Source organism: Vitis vinifera, chromosome 8, assembly GCF_030704535.1.
Source record: "Vitis vinifera cultivar Pinot Noir 40024 chromosome 8, ASM3070453v1".
NCBI classification, from domain to species: domain Eukaryota; kingdom Viridiplantae; phylum Streptophyta; class Magnoliopsida; order Vitales; family Vitaceae; genus Vitis; species Vitis vinifera.
The window spans coordinates 22,473,782-22,497,509 of NC_081812.1; the positions used below are offsets into that span (position 1 = coordinate 22,473,782).

At 34.2% G+C, this 23,728-nt stretch overlaps 2 protein-coding genes across 15 annotated transcripts; both read right to left on the minus strand.

Moving 5' to 3' along the window:
* Positions 1–1,504: 1,504 nt before the first annotated feature.
* LOC100853500 (OVARIAN TUMOR DOMAIN-containing deubiquitinating enzyme 4) lies at positions 1,505–7,450 on the minus strand. 12 transcript variants are annotated; one of them, XM_059739311.1, is made up of 8 exons: positions 6,502–6,860; positions 5,970–6,105; positions 5,410–5,572; positions 4,917–5,280; positions 4,652–4,773; positions 4,206–4,246; positions 2,267–2,365; positions 1,505–1,899 (listed from the first exon to the last, which is right to left on the minus strand). In XM_059739311.1, exons 3-8 carry the CDS (start codon positions 5,503–5,505, stop codon positions 1,728–1,730), a joined length of 894 nt encoding a protein of 297 aa, XP_059595294.1. In that variant the 5' UTR covers positions 5,506–5,572; positions 5,970–6,105; positions 6,502–6,860; the 3' UTR covers positions 1,505–1,727. The 12 variants fall into 12 exon arrangements, with proteins under 12 accessions (XP_059595294.1, XP_019077380.1, XP_059595295.1 ...); XM_019221835.2 differs by lacking the exon at positions 5,970–6,105 and having other exon boundaries at positions 6,502–7,029; XM_059739312.1 differs by lacking the exon at positions 5,970–6,105 and having other exon boundaries at positions 4,974–5,280; positions 6,502–6,865.
* LOC104880112 (uncharacterized) lies at positions 7,121–23,020 on the minus strand. 3 transcript variants are annotated; one of them, XM_010655520.3, is made up of 13 exons: positions 22,797–23,017; positions 20,765–20,869; positions 20,519–20,662; positions 20,217–20,333; positions 13,135–13,245; positions 12,891–12,953; positions 12,658–12,784; positions 12,180–12,262; positions 11,540–11,756; positions 10,104–10,231; positions 8,294–8,368; positions 8,043–8,163; positions 7,121–7,461 (listed from the first exon to the last, which is right to left on the minus strand). In XM_010655520.3, exons 1-13 carry the CDS (start codon positions 22,923–22,925, stop codon positions 7,358–7,360), a joined length of 1,524 nt encoding a protein of 507 aa, XP_010653822.1. In that variant the 5' UTR covers positions 22,926–23,017; the 3' UTR covers positions 7,121–7,357. The 3 variants fall into 3 exon arrangements, with proteins under 3 accessions (XP_010653822.1, XP_010653824.1, XP_010653823.1); XM_010655522.3 differs by having other exon boundaries at positions 20,815–20,869; positions 22,797–22,855; XM_010655521.3 differs by lacking the exon at positions 20,217–20,333 and having other exon boundaries at positions 22,797–23,020.
* Between the last annotated feature and the right edge of the window lie 708 nt (positions 23,021–23,728).

The following is a 23,728-nucleotide window of genomic DNA, read 5'->3' on the forward strand; positions in this document are numbered from 1 at the left end:
GGAAGTTGTGTCTTAAAAAATAAGCATAGATTTTGATATTTAAAAAAACATAATTGATAAAAGACTACTTCTCACCTTGGATTCGACCAAAATCAATGGTCTCGTAACTCTATTATAAACATATACGAGTCGACAATAATTTTAGGAACCATGTTTAACCTAAAATGTGTTATTGAAAAATAAATAAATATTTAATAAAATTTTAAAAATCTAAAAAGTCAATTCACCTAGATATAGCTTCTTTTTTTTTTTTCAACATCTTTTTCATGTTTTCGATTTGTTCTTAAAATATATATATTTTTTTTTAAATCTCAATTTACATAAAAAAGCATCATTTTATCAAAATAAATTCTCTTTAATCCAAAATTTATCAAACACATTTTAAAAACTTAAAAACTACTTTTAATAAAGCTTTAAAAGTGCAAAAAGCATATTTAACATTTTTTACCTTTTATACAGATCCATAGGGCGCCTGTATGTTTTTGTTTTCAAAAATTTATCTTTTGAGATCAGACCAAATATGCCATTAAGTTTCTCGAAACTTTAAATCCTGTTCCTGTGTTTGATTATGCCCAAAATTAATGCATATTTATATAACAACCTTGAAAACAAACCAAACATGCCCTAAGATTCGCGTTGCTTTTAATCCGGTTCCTTTGTTTGATTATGTTAATAATTAATGTATATTCTTATAATAACCTTATAAATAATATTTTATTTACAAATATCATTTTAAATAGAGAAGAAAACAAAATAAAGTTGTCTTGACTTTCCCTTCCATCTTTTTTCTCTTGGAAATTCTGAAGCAGGTGGAATGAAACACCAATAACAAAATTGTCGTTTTAAGGAGGTGGTCACAAGAAGAATATGGAAAGAAAGGCACACATCGATTACTTTTTGAGAGTGGGGGAGAGGAGGGGCACTGCTCCAAAGACACAGGGACAAGGGAAATTTTTTCTCTTCCAATGGGTATGGGGGGGCTACCCTAACAGCTGTTTCTTTTCATTTATGGTGTAGGGGCATTTGGCCTACCCTCTGCAAAACATAGGCCATTTGGGGTGAGGCCCCCTCAACTAGTAGTCTGCAAAGACCGAAAATATGTAAAGACATGGAGAGAGACCCTTAACAACCAACGCTCGTCATATCTTTCTGGACTTGGGGTGGTCCTAACTCCAAATAACGCCACACCTAACTGGAGAGAGAGCATTCAGTGTATGATTCCATGGCTGACACCATAGCAATCCATTATCAACAGTTGGCGGCTGTAAGATTACTATGCACTTCAATGTAGAAGTAATTGCAGTTGAAAGAGTCCCACGCCCAATATCAATTAATTGATATGGGCCACGACCCCACTGCCATGAACAAGAATAGGTTTATGCTAAAACTCTGGTTTCAGATATCAATCTTTCACGAGAACCCCATAACAACCAATGCCCTGTTTCAACGGCAAATTCACTTGCTTTGTCAAAAGTTTCATGTTAAAAAGAGGAAATGAACAGTCTGCAATCGTGATTCCTCCATTCATGATGGAGAAGATTCTGACTCTTATTTAAATAAAATAAAATAGGGTCTTTTGAACCAGGAATTCACCAACTTAATTTCACTCAAACTTATATCATGAAAAAAAATATGGAGGTTACAAACATGTAAGGTACTCATACCTTTCCTTTATGTTGATTATTGGTACAGTTAATCACTCTGCCATTCTGATGGTGGTACCAACGCTAAAGTCTCGATTTAGCCCCCTTCTTTCCAGGAATTTGCAAAGATTCATAATGGCCAAAGCCATGATAAAGGACCCTAATAGGATTTTCCTTGCCATATTCCTGTCCATACTCTGCAATGGCTATTAGGCCACCAGAATCCTTATCATACATGTAGACTGTGATCGGCATCCTGCAGTTATCAGAACCTCAGGTTCATGTCAGTTTAATGTCCTCAATTTTATAATATTTTTTTTAAAGGGGCTGGATGCCCCTAAATAAGCAAAACCAAAGGAAAGCACTGGGAAGATGATTGCACTCCGACACTGAATGAGATGCACTAGGATGGCAAGCAAACAAGACCGAAGGAACTGAGATCAATACTTATTCATGAGGCAAGTGTTACTTTCATGTGGATAAATATTTTTTCACAGTTTTTTAGACCAAACAAGTGCATTTCAATTGTAAAACCAAAAGAAAAAAAAATAAAAGATGAAAAATACACACACAGAGACATTCAGGAGAGGGTGAAAGCAAACAAGAGGGAGAAAGGGACTCACTGGAGAACATGTGAAGCCATGAATAATTCAGGTTCACCTCCCCATACATGCGGTTTCCTCATTTGTGAAACATAAGTATCAAAATCACCTTCAATAAACCTGTCCACATTGTTAAGTTAGCAAATAAAAAGTCAATCTGCAAGAATTTTCCCATCAGTTGAAATGGGATCACTGTCAGCTTCTTTTCTAAATAAGACGGATGTCATATACTCCATAGGAACAGCCACAGACCATAAGCCAGATTTCATGTGTATATCTGATTTGTTTGTCCTATACATGGAAACAGCCAGCAAGATTGGCAGCCTAAAGCTATTAGTCATGACCAAGGATAAAAATATTGATAATTACGAATATATTGATACTTGGATTTTACGGATATAACGAGGATATATTGGCGGATATTTTGATACAAGATATCGGTGGACAAAAAATTGATCAAAACTTATAAAAATGTAAGAAAAAACTCTTAGAAATGAAATTAGAAATATAATAGACATTTTAAAGTTGTTTTGTTGAAGAAATTGATACATGTATGATATGATTTGCGATATTAAATTTAATTATATTGTGTCTGTCAATAAGAAATGTGAATTTTGTAAGTAAACACTCATTATGAAGCTAAATTATTGCAAATGTACTAATTATGTGATTCAAATGTAATACTATGCTAAGTTAATTTTCTTACATTTATTGAAAATATACTAATTAATTGTAAAAATGTACTAATTTAATTCAATGTTATATTAATTTAAAAATGTACTAAGTTAATTTATAATCAATGGGCTATTATTACACTTGAATATCAAAATAAAATAAAATAATTGTAAATGTACTAATTAAATGATTCAAATGTATTTATAATTTTTATTTAAAAATATTGGTACATTTTGACATAAAATATTTGTATTTAAAAATATTAATTTTATTTATGATTTTATATTTGTCTTATATTTAATTAGTATACAAAATAGATTATAAGATAATTAAAATTAATTTATTTATAATAATTTTATTTTAATTAATTTATAAAATATATTATAATATATACAAATATACGTATAATAATCATATATATAAACAATTCTAAGTACATATATACCATAAAATAAGTTTGGCTTAATGACATAACTCATCCGTTTTAAGCTTAAGCACTTGAGTTTAAGTCCTTATCTTGTATGAGATTTTTTATTGCGTCAATAAGAGCATAAGGTGCTGCCTTATACAACACTTGGCCACAATAGATGGGTGGGTTGGGCCTAAGTCTATCTTTGGCCTATACTAAACTTAAAAATTTACATCTATTAAGTTGTTAGGCTTCATCCATCTTTTGGCCCATTAGAGAAGATTAAAAAGTTTGGGTATTAGACATCACCCTTTTTTTCACTGATATATCACTAATACATCTCCAAAGATATATCGGAAATTTTGGCGATTTTTTTCCATCTATGACTAATTTTTTACTTGTATTGCCAATATATCCAAAATCACTAATATATTGTTGATATTTACCGATACTTTCGTCAGCCGATATATTTTACCTATATATCGTATCCATCCTCTTTGATACACAATATATCCCGATATTGTCATCCTTGGTCATGATGAAGTCATCCACAAGAGTCAATAACTCATGGATTCTAGTTAGCTGAGGATACATGTGAAAATAAGAATACAATTCAGCTTTACTGATTCACCTACACAATCTCATTCTTTAAAATTTTAGATTGAAGAAAATATTTCTTGATGGATTCTTGTTAGCTGAAGAGGTATATCAAAACCGGAATACAGGAATAGCTTTAATGATTCATCTACACAAATCTCATTCTTTAAAATTTTAAATAGAATAAACTATTTCTTTTGGTGATAATATATTCAAATAGCAATAAAATCAAGAGCAGAATACACATTCCTCAGAATTACAAAACTAATCAAAACTTACCATTCTGTCTCAGATCTTCTTCTGATAAACTCATCCACAACCTGACAAACCCAGCAGTTCAAAGAAATCAGGAAACTCAAAAGAGTTACAAATCATGTCAAAGACAAGCTTATCATTAACCCCATAACATATGTATACAAGTTGTTACTTGACTGATTTGAAAGGGCTTGCATCAAAGAGATGGGTTTCATATTAAAAATTAGTAGAAGTTTTTAGTTGCTGATGCTTTTAAGACAAAAGAAACACAATTTGCCACACCAAATTCATAGAGGCCCACCTTGCCATCTTGACACACCAATCACCATGCCTAGGAAGAAAACTATGTTGTCCAAAAAACTAAGCCTTGAAAGAAAACTATGTTTTCCTATCTATAACAAAAAGAGAATGGAAAAAAAAAACAAAACAAAAAATTCCAAGACATGTATGAAAGAGCATGGAAAACATACCTCAGCTCGTAGTTCATCAGCCAATTCTCTTTGACAGCTTGCACTTGGAGCTGGTTTTCCAGACCGCAAACAAGCTCCATGAACAACAGAGCGAAATAAGCATCTCCCATCTCCGGGTATGCCTGCACAGAATGGAATTATCTACATCAGAACACATCCCATTGAGATAAAATCAAAATGCATAAATAGTTCTAAATAAAGGAAATTATAAAAGAAACAGAGTCAGACAACCATGGAATATAAAGACCAGCTATGTATTTCTCACCAGTAATGGAATAGTCAGTATAGACTTTCTTTCCATGTGAATTGGTATAACATTCACCTTTCTTATCCTCCTTTTTCTGGGCTGATTCAGCATGTACTGGTTCAGAACTTGAATAACAAACCAACAGTGCAAACATTAATCCAGCGGAGGCACATCCTTGTGGCCAAGACACTGATCCCACATTACATTTGATTTTAGGAAGAACTCCTTGTTTTGGCACCAAAAGCCTCACATTCATATTTTGGCATGTCAATGAAATATTAAGGCTTCTCTTTGAAGGTCCTCTGGAACCAATCAAACTTTTAACTGTTAGTGAACGTGAGCTCCCCCTTCGCTTGGAGAGGCCAGAATAAAAACAGCTCCCCTGGAATGTATGAAAGGCAGTAATGGATGAACAAGAGAATGTCTCAGAGACAGACATGAAGGTATTTTTTGGTTTGGAATGCCCTGTGTAAAAATAGAAACTAAAAGAACTGGATGGTCCTTGAGATACCAAACTACAGATATGGCTGCTCATTTGTCTCTGAACACACCCACTCAGCCGGACAATATTCCTCGCACAAGTGCTGATGGGATAGCAATTTATCATGTTGTCATAGCAAGTTACAAGTATAATGCACAGTCCCTTCAATGGCTAAACCAACTCAAGCATGGCCCTGAAAAAACGATACTTCTACATCAGTGTTAACTGCCTCATAAAATCATCCTCTATCTATAAGTAGAGGTACTTTCCCCCCAACCCCCCCATTTCATCTATATATAGAGCTTCTAAAATGGATAGTCACATATGCATCCGACAGACATGAACTTGCAAGAATAAACAAATTCTCATGAAATAACCTCCGATATATAGCTAGTAGATACTATTCATAACAACAGTATGTTGGGAGTTGATACTCCTTTGTATGATAAAGGAAGCCGCTGAGTCATGTCATCCTATAAAATTTCTTTTATGAATGCTAAACATAAGGAAAACTATGCAGGAAGTCATAGAGATTCCTTTGTGATAATGCACTCTCAGAAAAAGCTAAGCATTTAACCACAGAAATACACCTTTTAGATCTTGATTGAAGCTTGTGTCAGTTAGATAGCCTCAGATAACGGGGGGCAAACATTGAAAAAAACAATAACTCATTGCCCAGCTTTTAGATCAAGCAAACAGTGACATTTTTTCCCCGATCAAGAAAACCTACAGCAGAAAAAAGGACATGCCAATTTTCCCAGAATGAATCAGATTGGTCTTAGACTGGAATTTATTTCAGAAACATTGGTAATTTCAGCAACACCGAGTATTTTTTGCAGTGGCAGAAACATGCGAAGGATGTGTCAATGTTCACCGGATATTGAAATGTTGCCCGAAAACGAAAAAAAGGCCTTGCAAAAAAAAAAAAAAAAAAATTCTGGAGAACCAAAACAATAAAATTGAATAAGAAGAAATGCGGGACAAAAAAAAACTAAACCTGTTGAAATCAATGGCGAGAGGAGAGAGAGAGAGCGATGTGAATTGGTTGAATAAATTTAGGATTGTAAAAAGAGGAAAGAGAGAATCGAGAAGAGAAAAGAAGGGTCTAGAAGGAAAGAATACCTGAGAAAGCTTCACCGTTGAGAAGAAATGGATATTGATTTTAGGGTTTATTTGGAAAGCTTCTTTTTTCCTCTTCTTGAATCTTCATCTTTGTCGATCAAGACTCGTGATAATTGCTACACACTCTCATGTCAGGCACAAAGAGTGTGTCGTATTTGTCAACCTTCCCTCTCCATTTCTATTTCTGTCGCTACAACTTAAAACGGAGAAAGATTACTCCGTCTGTACTCTGCAGGGAGTTAGGGACAAAGCAAATCACCGACCCACCCTTACGGAATTATTAGATTAGAAGCCGGCCTTTTCTCCGTTTTTTTGTATCTTTCAGTGCAAATATCTCTATCTTATAAAACATTTTTTTTTTTTGAAAATTTATTATTAAATGTATTTTATGTATTGTTTTCATTTTTCTATATTTTAGAAAACAAAAAACATTTTTCATTTTCAACACCAAACAAGTTAAGTTTTTTTTTTTTAATCGAAAAACAGAGAATAAACAAAGTTTATAACATTTGGTTGTCCATTTTTGAAAGCAAATTACTAATTTTATTTGGAAATCAAGTTGCTCTTCGGCTATGAGAACCCATTGATTTCATATGGGCTTGGCCTAACAGGAGATAGATTTTGACCTATCATAATGTTGATAAAGATAATGCCTTGGGGTTTCAACAGCGCCAGCGAGAACCAATTCGACTAATACATGTTTTAAATGTCAGTGGAGGCAACACTGGATGGGTTTGATGAGCCAAATTAAGGTGGAAAGCTTAAATACAAGTGATTGATGAACAACATATATACAACATATATATAATATAGGAGTCACTCATCTGCTTTCCAGAGCAAATTAGCTAACCAAGACTTATTCTGATGAGAAGACCAGCTCCTGAAAGACCTTCCCCCTGTGCTCAAAATTTCTGAATTCATCAAAGCTTGCACAACCTGGACTGAGAACAACTGCATCCCCTACATTAATAACAAAAGAGGTGATGAGCTTGATGTTATTTTCCTTTTAACAAATCACCGTTCCTAAAGTGCGTGCAGTGCAGGATCTTTGAACATGTTTAGGTATTGTTTTTGGAATTCCATTACCCAACTACAATAACAGCCACAGAATCCTAGCAAAAGCGACTCCATGATATTTCCCTATGGAACAATTGAACCCAAGGAAACTAGGTGGTGTTTGTTTTTTTGGGTTTTTGCTGAAAACAATTTAATTTTAGAATTTACGTTGTTTGTTTTTCTACTTTTTCTTAACTTATTATAAACTTTTTACTAAATAGAAAAAACCAAAATATGTAACTTTTTCTAAATAGAAAAAATAACATATTGATTTTTTTTACTTTTTAATACTTAATAGAAATAAAATACTGCAAAAACAAACAACCTAATATTTAACACTATTAAGCATTATAGTTCTATTTAGAATTAAGTAAAAAAACAAACACCACCCCTCACCAAAGTATCAAAGAGAAAAAGTTGAATCCTAATAAAATACATATCCTCATAAACTACATGATTATGCTTTTATTGAAGAAGACACAAACCATATCTTGCCACACTCCTAGCACAGTTGACAGCATCCTCCAGATTAGCAGCTTCAAAACAAGGAATGCTAAGACCATCATCAGATAGTGTCTTCTGTATCAGAGGTCCGGAAAATCCAAACTGGGGAGCATTATGCAAAGATATCATCATTCTTTCACGTAATGTAGTAACTAAGTAAAAATTAATAAACCAGCACCCATACTAGTTCAGTTTCCACAAAGATGAGGGAAAAAGAAAAAAGATGGCATACAGTGATTACACATCGATGATACTTTAGTGGTTCCACCAGCTGCTCAAAACCATTAGATTCTTGTGAATTTGAAACCTGCAAAATAAAAAATAAACTTAGTAGTTTGTATCTACTGCTACTGTTGGCCCTGTACCATCACATTTTATAGTTTTATGAATTTAATGTTTCACTTCTAATAAAAACCAGGATAAATTACAGAAACCTTCCATGGGGTTTCTGACAATAACAAAGACCTGGCATTTTCCTGACAAGAAACAAAAACATTCCCTCCCTTTATGGTGCTTCATTGACAAGCAACCATCCCTCCACATCAGCAGTTGGAAACTGCTGCCAACATCTCCCTCTAACGTCTGTAAAATGTTAAAATCACCATTTAGGATTCATTGTCTTTCTATGGACTCCACATTTCTAAATTTCCCCTCCAGTAAACTGCTTCTTGTGTAAATCAAAGACACTCTTCCAACATAGCTCTAATGCCAACAGAAAGGAAAAAAAAAAAGAAAAAAGGAACTGCTCTACAGGGTAAAAACTACAATATATTTGAGTTGTACACAAGGTTTAATGATTCAATATTGGACCCACCTATCAATGCTGTCAGCAGATTTCAAAGGAACATATGGCTATATAGGGGGGATATGAATTACCAATAAATAAATGATGAGGGAGTTTTAATGAGAACTCAAGTGTTTTACAAATTGAGTCATTTTCACATTAATTTTGCAAGCAACTTCTTTTTTATTGGGAACAAACAAACCAATCATTTTAGAGAAAATGAATACTAAAGAACAAGAAGGATGAGTTATCATGCATAAAGAAGAAGAACATCAAAACACGGCAAGGATAAGGAGAGGTTTTTGCAAGTAACTCATGAATTAAAAAAACCAAAGCAAGATAAATAGCTGTATTTTTCTTTCTACAAGATAATAATCATCTTTTCAAGGTTGTGTTAGGATTCAAACCACACACAACAGAATTCTATTAGCAATGGAGGAAAGAGCCAACAATCAAGAAAATTGCATTGATAAAAAAAATTACAAAGATTGGGTAGCAGACATTCGAGAGGTCTGCAAACTCTCCCCACAGTCTCACTTAACAACCTTTTTCCTGCCTCCTCTATTTTTCCTTTTTCTTTTTTTTTATTCTCAATCCTCACTAACTCAGCCCCAAAGATCCCAATGCAGTCTAACAGAATCCAGCTCAGCACAACTAACAAAAAGCAACCAAATTACACTAAAAAGGATAAAGGTTGTTCATTGATTATTTTTGGCTCGCCTAGTGAAACGCACTGGAGGTCTATTAGGTTGATGATCTGGGATTCATTCTTTACGACTCTGAACAGTTTAACTCTTAGTTATAGAAAACACCGTTTAGAAGTAGATATGAAGCACTCATAAATAAATAAATAAAAAGAAGCTAGTAAAGTAATCTTCCTCACAAGACCATTTTAGCCATGTCACATAATCAGCAGCAATAATAAAACACAAGGGGAAAATTGCTTTCATTGGCCATATTCCAGATTTCTTTCAAACGTGAGACAAACCACATGTGCATCTACACGCATATTTCCACCACTTAAGCTTATCAACCATATGATAACAATCATGTCAATAACTCGTCATTTGGGTGTGAGACAGTTCTTTTCTGATGTGCCTATGATTATTTCGAGATCCAAAAGAAAGTAATAGACTCCAGAGATTGATATCCAAGTAGATATCGTGGGCATTCATACACTTAAAGGAAGCGAACAGAGAATTGGGTTGCCTGTACAAAAAAGAAGAAAAGAAAGAAAGAAAGAAAAAGACAAAGTAACCTTTGCAAGACCACCAAGTAGAATCACAGATTTTTGCTCCTTCAGACCCAATAGTCCTGTGTATGTTGCTTCAACATTTGTTGCCTTGCTGTCATCTATCCAGGTAACTCCATAGGAATCCTTGTGTACTGCAGAATGATACTCAAAATCAGAACATTTGAATCCAAATGATAGAATATCTAATTATGGAAATTAATAAAAAAATGCTGGTGCACAAAAAATAAAAAATAAAAAAAAACGACTGAACCATCAATGCAAATAAAAAACAGAACTACTCAAAGTTTGATTAGAAAATAAAACTTTTCAAGGAGATATGCATGGATGTTCCGTGGTTTTTAAGGTCATTCCCCTTAACGTGTTACAACTAGATTGGCTAGCAGTGTGTAGTTCCAACGGGATGGTCTAGCCAAGAGAGCTTGCTCGTAGTTTTCACAGTGTAGTTTCTTGTTCTTTTATTGTGTTGTTTAGTTTTATCTTTGGAGGGAGGATTCCTCATCCTTCTTTTGTACTTCTTTTTCTATCAATATATATAATTGTTGTTTCCTATCAAAAAAAATATGCATGGATGTTCAATGACAACAAGATTCAAAGATATTTTTGTCCATTTTTCATTTTTCATTTTTTATTTTGTGCTATGTGACTGCGTATCTAATTTTCTGCAGGGAAAACCACTTTGACCAGTTAACATATGATAAAGATCCCAAATTCAATGCAAATAATTTAAAATTGTGCTTTCAAATCAAGAAAAAATCCACAAGTAGCATTTTCACAAATCAAATATTCAGAAACTTCCTTTTAAGAGGAGGTTATAGATGTAGATTTCTATCAAATTGATTTTGCACATTTCAGATTAGTTAGACACCCAACAACAATACATATTCTGATTTCGCAGAAAAGGAGGTATATCTAACAGGTTCAACACAGACCAGTCTGCAATTTGCTTGAAGTATTTCCCATAAATTACATTCCAAATCAATATATTGTAATGCTGTCAATTCTCCCAACTAGACAATTCTTGAACAGGGAATCATGCCCTATAGATGATAACAGTGTAAAGCAACTGTTTTTTGAAATTGTCAATATAATGTAATGGTACGAGTAGGTCCAAAGGATCTTTCTTTTTGAAAACTACCTTAGTAAGTTTCATATTTATGCAAGAGTAATCCTTGCAATTAATCACAACCATGAGAATTTCTACTCAGGAAATTGCAGACTTGCAAACACAAAATAATAAATAAAAAGAGAGAGAGAGAGAGAGAGAGAGAGAGAGTCCTATTTGCATAATCAAGTGCAGATTTGATTGTTTCTATTCTAACAGTAAACATTCAGATATTACACTACAGAAACCATCAAACACATGGTTCTGTAAGGATCTCTCAAAAGAAAAAGAAGATGGTACAATATGACCAATAAGATGACCATCCATTTCCACTTACCAATTTGCATCCTATGAGGTGGCACCCTCAGTTTTTCAATAGTTGAACTGATGGCTTCAGTATCAATTCCCATATCCAGTCCAAGAACAGATAATGCAGCCACTGCAGCATTGTAATAATTGTGTGTCCCCATCACATTCAAAGCACCCAATTTAAGCTCTGATACAACACCAATAGCAGGAACTCGTAAACTGGCAACCTTTTCCTCCTTATCAACCTTGAGCACATAAGAAACTAATGTCAATGCCACATATGATGAATAAAACAATCCAAAGTGAAGATACATGATGAAGAAAATTCCTTTTCGATCACAAACTTAAAAAAATGGATTCCCAAACATATATAGACACATTGCCCATGTCGATGGGTGCAGGAATCAAGTTTAAATATGCCAATTTGGGTCATTTCTAGCGTCAAAATAGTAAGCATCAAAGAGTTTGATGTTCCATCATGAAATTGGATTGATATCTTAGATGGCAACCCCTCTTATTGGGACTCCATATTTTTGTTTTGATAGGCTGTTCTCTTTCTTAAATATTTACTTGCAAAACTACTAAGCTGGAAACATGCCATTTTTAGAGATTTGAGTACTCAAATCCAAGATTTTCCTAATATATATTAGAACTGAGACATTTCTTACTTTGACACCTGGAAAGGCTCCTATCCAAGCTAGGTTAACTTCATTCACAAGTTCCTCCATTGCTTCATTCAAGAGCTTGTTACCTAGACAAATTATATAATTGGCAGTTATAAATAAACTTTCTGTAAGTTACAGAAAAGAATGAGAACCAACAAGATTTAAGAAACTAACAAAAGAAACCACATGCTAAAAACAAAGGTATGCTAACTGTCAAAACCATGAAGGTTGTTCTTAGCACCCTCTGCTTAAATATTCACTCATGGGATTCAAAATTGCCAGCCTCATTTATGAATGTAGTCATATGCACTAGTACACAAGATTCGTGCTTCACATTCCTTAAGAATACATTCAGAAATTGTATTAAGATCAATCTAATTTAACTGAAGGAAAACTTATGTTCTATAAATGAGGGAGGGTGTGTAGACAATAGAGATCTAATTAACAATTTAAATAGTGTACTATTTTAAATCGAAAATACCAAAAGGTAGAATTCCCAGCTTGCTGTTGGTCATGTGAGAAAGTAAGCGACACTTGGTGATTGCATAGTTCTTCATTGTTTTGTGCCTTTCTAGATGATCAGATGTGAGGTTTAAAACCACAGCAACCTGAAAATATGCTCATAAAATTAATAAATAGGAAATAAAAACAAAAAACAAAGCCAATATGATGGTGCTTGGGAGGTTGTAATGCAATATCCTAGAACCCACTCACTGAAGGGCAGAAGTGCTTGTTAGGAACTTCCAGTTGATAACTGCTAACCTCCACAACTGCAACCTGGAAATTTGCTGTAACATCAGTTTAGCAAGTAACTATCTTGACCTTCAGAAAAGTAGATCAAACCTTCAAGAAGCAACTAAATCATAAACTAAACACTTTGTGGATGGTGACATGCAAAAAATCATGGCATAAATACAATCGGCTGGAAAGAAACTGTCAACCAAAACAATCAAATTACCTGAAATACAGGTTTTGGAGAAGGACACGTCAAACATTGGATAGCAGCCTCCGAGAGTGGAATCCCAAGGTTCCCCCCAACAAATACCTCAATGCCTAAATGACTAAGCATCTGGTCAAAACAACAGAAAAATGACTAAGATTTTTTTCTTTGATAAGTGAGCACAAATTATATTAAAGGGCAAGAAGCCACAAAGCATATAGGGAGTATACAACATAGCCAAACCCAAAAACAAAAGAAACAAGCAGCCTCACCGGCCCTTAAGTAGCCGCTAGCCACTCCAAAAAGACTAAAAGCGAAGAGGACTCCTCTCCCATGTACACTCTAGCCCAACTCCACAAGTTATAAACAAAAGAATTTTTGAGTTTTTGTATATCCAAAGAACCCCCCCTAAAAGTTAATCTATTTCTTTCCTTCCATACATCCAAAAAATACACAACGGGATGGAATACCAAATTTTTTTCCTCTTTCTCCCCACAAAAGGGCTCCTCCAACTAAGTAACACCTCTTTAACCGTCTCTGGGAACACCCAATGAACCCTAAACAAGGCAAGGACAATTTCCCAGAGGACCACAGTGTAAAAGAATGTGATTTGCATTTTCCTCTTCACAACCACACAAAAAACAGCAATTAGGAAACCGCCATCCTCATTTTTTAAGCCTATCAAAGGTGAGGATCTTCCCCCACGTGGCCTCCCAAGCAAAAAAGGCAGCTTTAGTTGGGACCTTGTCCACCCAAATGCATCTAACCGGGAAGGCGAGGGTATTGGGAGCAACTAGCAAATTGTAAGCATGTCTGACTCCAAAGGTGCCTTGACCCCCACCTTTCCATACCACTGAGTCCTCTTCTTGGGAGATCTTGAAGTTCCTCAGCATATTAAACAAAGCTCCTATTAAATCCAGCTCCCAATCATTAGAATCTCTAGCAAATCTGAGATTCCAGCCCCCTTGACCGAGGCTAGAGTCCCACACCTCATTAACCGTTGCATTCCTATGCACCACCAAGGCAAATAACTGAGGAAAAATTCTGGACAGTGCGTCGTTACCACACCAGTGATCAGTCCAGAATTTTACCTTAGTCCCTTACCCACCCTTAAATATTATGTTATCCCAACACCAATTTGCCTCCTTCAAAATCTCCTTCCACACCCCCACTACTCCAAATGCCCCACAAGCTTCATTAGTCCGCCAGCCAAAGCCTTCTTGACCATACTTCACCCCGATCATTTTCTTCCAAATGATGTCTTTTTCAAAAGCAAACCTCCATATCCACTTGCCCAGCAAGGCTTTGTTAAGGAGATCAATCTTCTGTATACCTAGACCTCCTTTCTCCTTTTGAGTACACACCACCTCCCAATTGATTAGGTGGATTTTCCTTTCCATTCTTCCCCCTCCCCAAAGAAAGTCTCTTTGTAATTTTTCAAGCCTTCTTGCCACTATCTTGGACATTCGAAAAAGGGACAATTGATAAATAGGAATGCTGGCCAAAGTGCTCTTGATGAGGGTAATTCTCCCGCTCTTAGAAATGTATTGTCTTTTCCAAATGGCTAATCTTCTCCTCATTCTTTCTTCCACCCCATCCCACATAGATATGGCCTTGTGGTGGGCTCCAAGGGGCAACCCCAGATAAACTGAAGGAAGAGCCCCCACTTTGCACCCAAGCTCCACTACCATTTCCTCAATTTCTTCTACCTCCCCAATAGGAATTAATTCACTTTTAGCTAGGTTTATTCTTAGCCCAGAAGCCGCCTCAAACCAAGCCAAAATCCAACTTAAAGAGGTTAGATACTCTTTCCTTGCTTCACAAAAGATGATTGTGTCATCAACAAAGAGTAGATGAGAGACATCCATCTCCATCCTCCCTCTCCCCCGAAGACTACAACCTAAGATGAAACCCCTAACAACAGCCCTTCTTATGAGTGCACTTAGCACTTCCATACCCAGGACAAAGAGATAAGGAGATAGAGGATCTCCTTGACGCAGCCCCTTGGAACTTGAGAAAAAGCCTGTTGGCACCCCATTGACTAGGATAGAAAATTTGGCAGTTGAAATGCACCACCAAATCCACTTCATCCACCGAGACCCAAAACCCATCTTGTGCAAGACTTTAATGAGAAAATTCCAATTAATGCTATCGTAGGCTTTTTCAATGTCCAGTTTGCAAATTAGCCCTTTCTCCTTATGCTTATTCCAGAAGTCGATCACCTCATTAGCTATAAGCGAGGCATCCAAGATCTGTCTGCCCCTCACAAAGGCATTCTGGTCCACAGAAACCACCTTTCCTAGGACCTTCTTCAGCCTATTCGCCAACACCTTGGCCAAGAGTTTATACAGTCCCCCTAAAAGGCTGATAGGCCGAAAGTCCCCAAGGTCCTCAGCCCTCCCTTTCTTTGGAATTAGGATCAAGAAAGTGGTATTGAGGCTTTTGGCAAAAGATCTTTGCTCATAAAACTCCTTAAACAGATCCACAATCTCCTCCTTCACAAAGTCCCAATAAAATTGCCAAAAGGTCACTGTAAACCCATCCGGTCCAGGAGCTTTGTCACCCTTCATTTCCAACAAGGCAGAGTGGATCTCTTCCTTAGTGAATGGCAACTCCAAGACTTCAGCTTCACTGAAAAATGACTAAGATATTGTCATCAATTAATTCCTATAGCAGTGAGGTGAGTTTAGAACCAACAGAAAAAACTAAGTTACAGGAACAACAAAATTGTTTCAAGACTCTTTTTTATAGATACAAAACCAAGATGAATATATCCATTTTTACAAATATATCGATAATTTCATTTTACAGATATAGGGATATATTAGGAAATATTGGTGGAAATTTTGACAAAAAAATTGATGGGACAAAAATTGATCATGGAAATGTCGGCAGAAACTCCAAAAAATGATAGAATAAGCAAAAATACGATATAATTTGTCATATTCGACAATAATATCATATGCGCTTATAAGAGAGTACATTAAATATTTGATTACATTAAATGTCAACAATCTCATCTTGTTAAAGATAATATTGGTACAAAAGACATAAAGTTTCAATAATGCTGATTGTATGTATGAACGTACAATGCAGAGGTATCTTGAGTTCTACCCACTACCTCTCCGTGGATGGGAAACTAAAGATTCTCCCATGTATTTGTTTCAAATCCTCCTTGTATTTGATATGGAATGTGGTATGACATTTTTGTAGAAGGAGGATTGTTAAAAATATCATAATCTTTATTAGTTGAATTTGAATCTATCGAATATTTTTTAGGAGGTTGATCATAACCCATAGTATAAGATGGATAGATATTGGCTAAAATTGTTGGTCACATTTGATGAGTCACTGAATTAAAATTGTATAGATGGAAATGTTCATAAAAAAAAATCAATGGAATACAAATTGATCAAAACTCATGGAAATGTTAGAGAAAGTTCCAAAAAAATAATAAAATAAGGAAGAATATATACATGTTGAAGTTTTTATTGAAGTGTAATTGACATATATTTGTGGTATTCGACAATAACATCATGTGCGATGATAATAAATATAAATTTTGCAAGTGTACACTCAAGTTAATGTACATTAAATACTTGATTTCATTAAATGTCAAATAATTTATACATATTATATTGTAATGAACCTAATGGTCTTTTAGTACCAAAATGAAGTTTGATGTGATTCCATTGCATTGTTAGATGAAGGAATCTCATCTTGTCGGAAGCAATATTGGTACAAAGACATAGGGTTTCGATAATATTAATTGTAAATACAAACATATCATGCATAGGGTATAAAGTCCCACCCTCTACCTCTCCATGGATGGGAAACTTGAGGTTCTCCCATATGTTTATTTCAAATCCTCCTTGTATTTGGTATGAAATGTGGTATGACATTTGTGTGAATACAGGATAATTAACATACCATAATTTTCATCAGTTAAACTTAAACCTATCAAATAATTTTGAAGAGACTTACTATAACCCATTTGATGAGTTATTGAATCAAGTCTTTATACTCATTGACTCAAAACTGGCTAAAAATGAGTCATCATTATATGGTGTTATCCTTCATTGTCTTCCTCTATATGGCTTTCCAATAGCTCCAATGCCTAGAGCGACTCTTCTAAAGTATGGTCTTTGTCTTGTGTATATAGTATGTGAAATCATCTTCACAAGTGAATGAGCTTAATGGATGTTTACTTTGGTGTTGTTGTTCAATATCATCATTTCTAGCATTATCATCATCTCAATCGTTTATTCTCTCCCCTCTTAAGACATCATTCTCGAGCATGTGTCGCAATTCATAAATCAAGATTTCTAACGTCATCATCAAGTGTAGAGAGTTGATTTGAAACAACTAGATGAATGGGCATAACACAAGTTAAGTCATACGACAATTGGACAAAAGGTCGAAAAACTAATATTTAACCATCCTTATTGGGACAAAATGGCAAAGCTAGTGTCACTATATGAGTCATTGTACTCCATTTTTCAAATCATGGATTCAAAAGTTGTTCCCATAATGCCATTTGTCTACGAGTTAATTTGAGTGATAAAAAAAAACCTTGATTGGATGTTACAAATCATCAAAGACCGTTAAAATAAAACACTCAAACATCCACTTCATGCGACAAGTAACTAAGAACTATCCATTTTTAAAGGTTGTTAGTTTTTAATGTATTAATTTTATTTTACAAAATATTAATTCTATTTAACTATTATAGTATACTTTCTCAATCCAAGGTTTCAATATAAACTTAGAGTTGGTAGCAATCCCGACCTACTTGAAGTAACCCATGAGGTTTTTGCCAAATTAGACCCTACAGTCGAAGCCCTTGATCAATTTGGAAATGAGGTAAATTAATAGGGTTATAATACAAAGTTGTTTAAATTACAATTTCATTTGATAGTGACATATTGAATAGGTAGTTTATATTCTTTTGGGATGCAAAGAGAGGATTTGATGATCAAGTAACGATTGCATCGAGGTTAGAAATGGTTCCCAATGAGCATTATTTATTAATAGAAATATGATTTCACTATCATATCATTGTAGATTTAGAACATAAGTATTCATATCATTTATTTGGTGGCAGTTGAATGGTGGTTCATGTATGAAAACTAGACCTTTACATTGAGGAAGTTGACTAGCAAGGTTCTATCACAAACCACATCATCTTCAGCTTGTGAGACGAATTGGAGCACATTCACTTTAATCCACACAAAACAAAAAAATTGTCTTGCTTACCCCAGACTACAACAATTAGTTTTTAATTTCTATAACATTAAACTAAATATGCAATATGAAGGAAGAAAATGATAAAGTTGTCAAGAAAGATTACCTTGATTTGCTTTACATTTCGGTTGAGAAAAATGAAGAAGAGGAAAATCAATTGTTCCAATGGGTCAAGCAAAGACACTTGGGTGATGATGTTAAAAATCCCGATCCACAAATTGCCACACATACTCGAGAATGAAGTGTTGATGTTCAAAGGGTGTTATTCAAATAAGTTTATGGTGAGAGTTGCAATAAAGACACAAAAGTTTCATTTTAGTGGGCAATCAATTCCCATCCTCTCATTGTCTCCACTGATATTAGACATAATAGACCTAGTCCTATTATTTTTTTTTTTGTTCTAGTTATGATGCTTCAAGAGGAAAGGGAACCAACAATATAGATGATGATAATGTTGGAAATGGAGGGGATATTTAACAACAACACGAAAGTAAACATCCATTAAGTTCATTCACTTGTGAAGATAATTTCACACACTGTATACAAGTTGAAGACCATGACTCTAGAAAAGCCGGTACATGCATTGGAGTTATTGGAAAGCCATATAAAGGGAGACAACGAAGGATGACACCATATAATGAGGACTCGTTTTCAGCTAATTTTGAGTCAATGAGTATAGAGACTTAATTCAATGACTCATCAAATGCAACCAATATTTACTCCCTTTATATAATGAGGTATGGTAAGTCCCTTTATACAATAAGGTATGGTAAGTCTCCTCAAAATCATTTGATAGGTTCAAGTTCAATTGATGAAAACTATGATATGTTAACTATTCTCCTTCTACACGAATGTCATACCACACTTCATGTCAAATAGAAAGAGTATCTAAAACAAACACATTGGAGAACCTCAAGTTTCCCATCCATGGAGAGGTAATGGGTTGGACTAAAGATACCTATGCATCACATGCTTGTACTTACAATCAATATTATCGAAACTCCACGTCCTTGTACCAATATTGTTTCTAACAAAATGAGATTCCTTCATCTAACAATGCGATGAAACCACATCAATCTTCATTTTGATACCAAAGGACCATTAGGTTCATTACATTATAATATGTATAAATTATTTGACATTTAATGAAATCAAGTATTTAATGTACATTAGCGTTGAGTGTACACTTACAAAATTTATATTTATTATCATCCCACATGATATCATTGTTGAATATCACAAATTCATACATATGTCAATTACACTTCAAAAACAACTTCAACATGTATATATTCTTGCTTATTCAATTTTTATTTTTTTCTCTAACATTTCCATGAGTTTTGATCAATTTATGTTCCATCGATTTATTTTTTGTTAAAATTTCCATCAATATTTTCTAATATATCCATCAAATTAAAGTACTGATATATCTATAAATATTGATATATTCATCCTCGCTCCAAACTAAGTACAAAATAATTCATCATCTCTAGTAAGTGATCATATCAACAAAACCATGCCTGCTTTAATTCGATTTGTTTTTTTTAAGGCAAAGATAGAATATGTTAAAAGCGCCAAACAAAAGGGTGCACAGAAGTGTACGCATGGTATACGAAGTCCCCAAAAGGCCAAACAAGCCTACTTTACTTCAATTCATACTCATTATATTACACAAAAAGATATATTCAGTAAACTAATAGGTCATTTCCTCTCCTTTTTTTCATTTAACAAGGAACCAATTCTTATCCTACGTTGGATGGATTGGGGTTTCAACTACTCAAAATTGAAAAACATGACAATTTAAAACTAAAATGAAATATGTTGAAGAATTAAAATAATAAAATAAATTACAAGACCTGTCCAGAAAAAGTAGCAACAGTAGATTTTCCATTTGTTCCAGTCACTGCTAATATCTTAATACTTCTTGGAAGAATTTCTGCAGCAAAATCCAACTCAGACAGTACTCTCTTCCCCTTCCATTAAACAACAATAAACACATCATACATAGCTATTCAAAAAAAAATCCTAATACCATGCAGAAACATTAGAATAGTAAGTAAAAAAAAATTCCAACCCATTCCTTCTATATCATGCAGGACGTAGGAATGATGTTTTTCCTTCTCTAATGAATAAATATCAAACAACAATATAAACTTACTGACTGCAACAAGAAGGAAAGTCCATGACTTTCCAAGGGAACTCCTGGTGAAACAACAACCATATCAGCATCCTTGAGAAGCTTTGTGTCGAAGTGTCCAAGAACGGTTTTCAAATGACCATGCTTTTCAAACAGGGGATTGAGCTGCAACCATGAAGTATTTCCACCATTTAGATGCATATGCGACAGAATGTTAGGAGAACCATGATTGAAACATAAGTGCATAAGTGGAATCATAACATAGACCTCTAACAAACTCAAATTCTCATTCTGGTCAATAGCTATAACTGAAGCACCTCTAGCAAGAGCAAGCTTTGTTGCAGCTCTACCAGATTTTCCCAAACCTATAACCTGCAATTTACATAAGATATTTTAATCACTTTGCACGGGTGTATATCCAACAAGAACATTACGAATACAAACGCAATAGAAAAAATCAATGACTAGGGGCATATAAACCGGATGCTTTGTCAAAAATACGTCCTTTGATCTCTAGGTTTTAAATAATAAGATGAATGATGCTTCCAGTTGCCATAGAAGCTTTGGATAGTCAGAAAAGATTCCAAATCTACATTGCTTTAAGGTGTTGATGCTGCTCTGCCAATTATATTCTACATATTGCTTGGTAGGATTTTTGTACAATAAAATGCTTGAAGATAAATAAGAAAGAGAAGCAGAGAAACATGCTCATGGCGATGGGATAGGTGATTTTCAGTTTTCCATCATATACAAAGAGCCTGGGAAATCTTTCATGACGACACAGCAATTAGACAATTAGGAATTTTCTTTCTCCGGTTCTCTCAGCAATCAAACATAGAAACATACTCAAATATCGCATTAGGTGATCTTTTCCACCAAATGTAATGGAGCCTAGATGACCTTTCATTTTAAGGCAACAGATATATGGCAGAAAGAGAAGCAGAAAAAAGTGCCCACTGCCTTTTCCATTCGTATGAGACACAAGAAGACTTAGCCAAGTCCATCTTTCCCTGAAAGATGGACGTCTTACTTTTCTCAGGTTTTCTCATCGCTTTTCTCAATAAACAAACAGCTGAAAAAAGGATCAAGAAAGAGAAACAGAGAAAGCCCTTACAACATGGTTTTGGATTTTCCGCTCGAAATTTGTTGAATAGTTCAAAATTGTCTTTCCTTATATTGGCCTCTGGAGAAACAGATGAATTAAATGATCTTCTATTTACAATCCGGACTTTTATTTTTGTTTTTTTTTGGCTTCTGAGCGAAGAAAAAAAATTGAAATACATTGAACAAAGACGAGCAAAGAAAGGTAAGCCCAAGGAAATGCTGAGCCAGATGATCTTTCCTGAGATATCAGAGCAACTATGCCATGAGAAAAAAATTATTCACTTTCTCAGTGACCAAACACAACCTAAGAGGGAAAATTTTTTGAAAAATGTTCAAGAAAACTGATGATCTACCTCTCACAAATCGATCCACCAAATGTAATGGAGCCTAGATGACCTTTCATTTTAAGGCAACAGATATATGGCAGAAAGAGAAGCAGAAAAAAGTGCCCACTGCCTTTTCCATTCGTATGAGACACGAGAAGACTTAGCCAAGTCCATCTTTCCCTGAAAGATGGACGTCTTACTTTTCTCAGGTTTTCTCATCGCTTTCCTCAATAAACAAACAGCTGAAAAAGGGATCAAGAAAGAGAAACAGGGAAAGCGCTTACAACATGGTTTTGGATTTTCCGCTCGAAATTTGTTGAATAGTTCAAAATTGTCTTTCCTTATATTGGCCTCTGGAGAAACAGATGAATTAAATGATCTTCTCTTTACAATCCGGATTTTTATTTTATTTTATTTTATTTTTTTGCTTCTGAGCGAAGAAAAAAAATTGAAATACATTGAACAAAGACGAGCAAAGAAAGGTAAGCCCAAGGAAATGCTGAGCCAGATGATCTTTCCTGAGATATCAGAGCAACTATGCCATGAGAAAAAAGATTATTCACTTTCTCAGTGACCAAACACAACCTAAGAGGGAAATTTTTTTGAAAAATGTTCAAGAAAACTGATGATCTACCTCTCACAAATCGAACAGACAATGAATTGCGTTTTCTCGACAACCTAATGAAAATGTTAAAGTTCCCCTTTCTTCTATTACGTTTTATCGGCGACCAAATAGAAGAAAATCAGAGAACAAAGCTCACGGCAATGGATTATGTAATCTTCAGTTTGCAATAGAACAAAAGAAAATATTAAAAAGAAAAAGAAAAAGACGAAATATATAGAAGAAAGAGAAGCAGATAAGCACTCACGGCAACCGATTTGCCTTTAAGGTCGAATGTGGAAGCACAGCATTGAACCGTCCTCGGTATCGTCTTCTCTGAGTGATGAGATTTGAAAATTAGGGTTTGGTTTTTATGAGAAGGAAATCGAATCTTCATGGCGTGGAGCGTTAGATAGCCGTTGCTAGTCAGCGTGCGCAGAAACCTTTATAAGACAAATTTGGAAGAATTTATAGTAAGGTTTTCGATGTAAAAATCGAATTTATTTAATTTGAAAGCGTTTAAGATCATTAAACACGTTAGTAACCTAGCTATGCATTGTTATTATTAAAGTGTACCGAGGAGAACATTTGGCTAACAATAATTAATACGGAAATATGTTTGTGTATTTAATAATTAAAAAAACACTTCTTTTACCAAAAGGTAACAATTATAATCATCAAATAAAGAAAATAATCTATGATTTGATACTATTATATGAACAATTTAAAGAATGTATGAAACTTGTTATTGCGCTTTGACAAAATAAAACTTTCATAAAAATACATTAAAATCAAGGAAATTTTAACTTAAAAAAATAAAAAATAATTCCATAAAAATCGAAAAGAGGGAGACACCGAAAAAAAAGAAGAAGATAACGACACATTTCTTTATATAAAAAGCAAGTAAAAGAGTTTCATGCGAAAAATAATGTAAAAATATATATATATATATCACGAAGTAATGAATTTTAATTAAAAATTAATATTTTTATTTTTAAGTATTTAGGGTATATTCGGTAATTATTTTTAAAAATAAATTTTTATTATTTATAATAAAAAATCTGAAAAATTCGTTTGAAAATAATTAAAAAAAATGTTTCTTTATTTTTTATTATTAAAAACATAAAAAAAAAAATTTTAAAAACATATTTTTATTATTTTTACTAACAATTTCAAATAATAATTATATAAATATTTAAA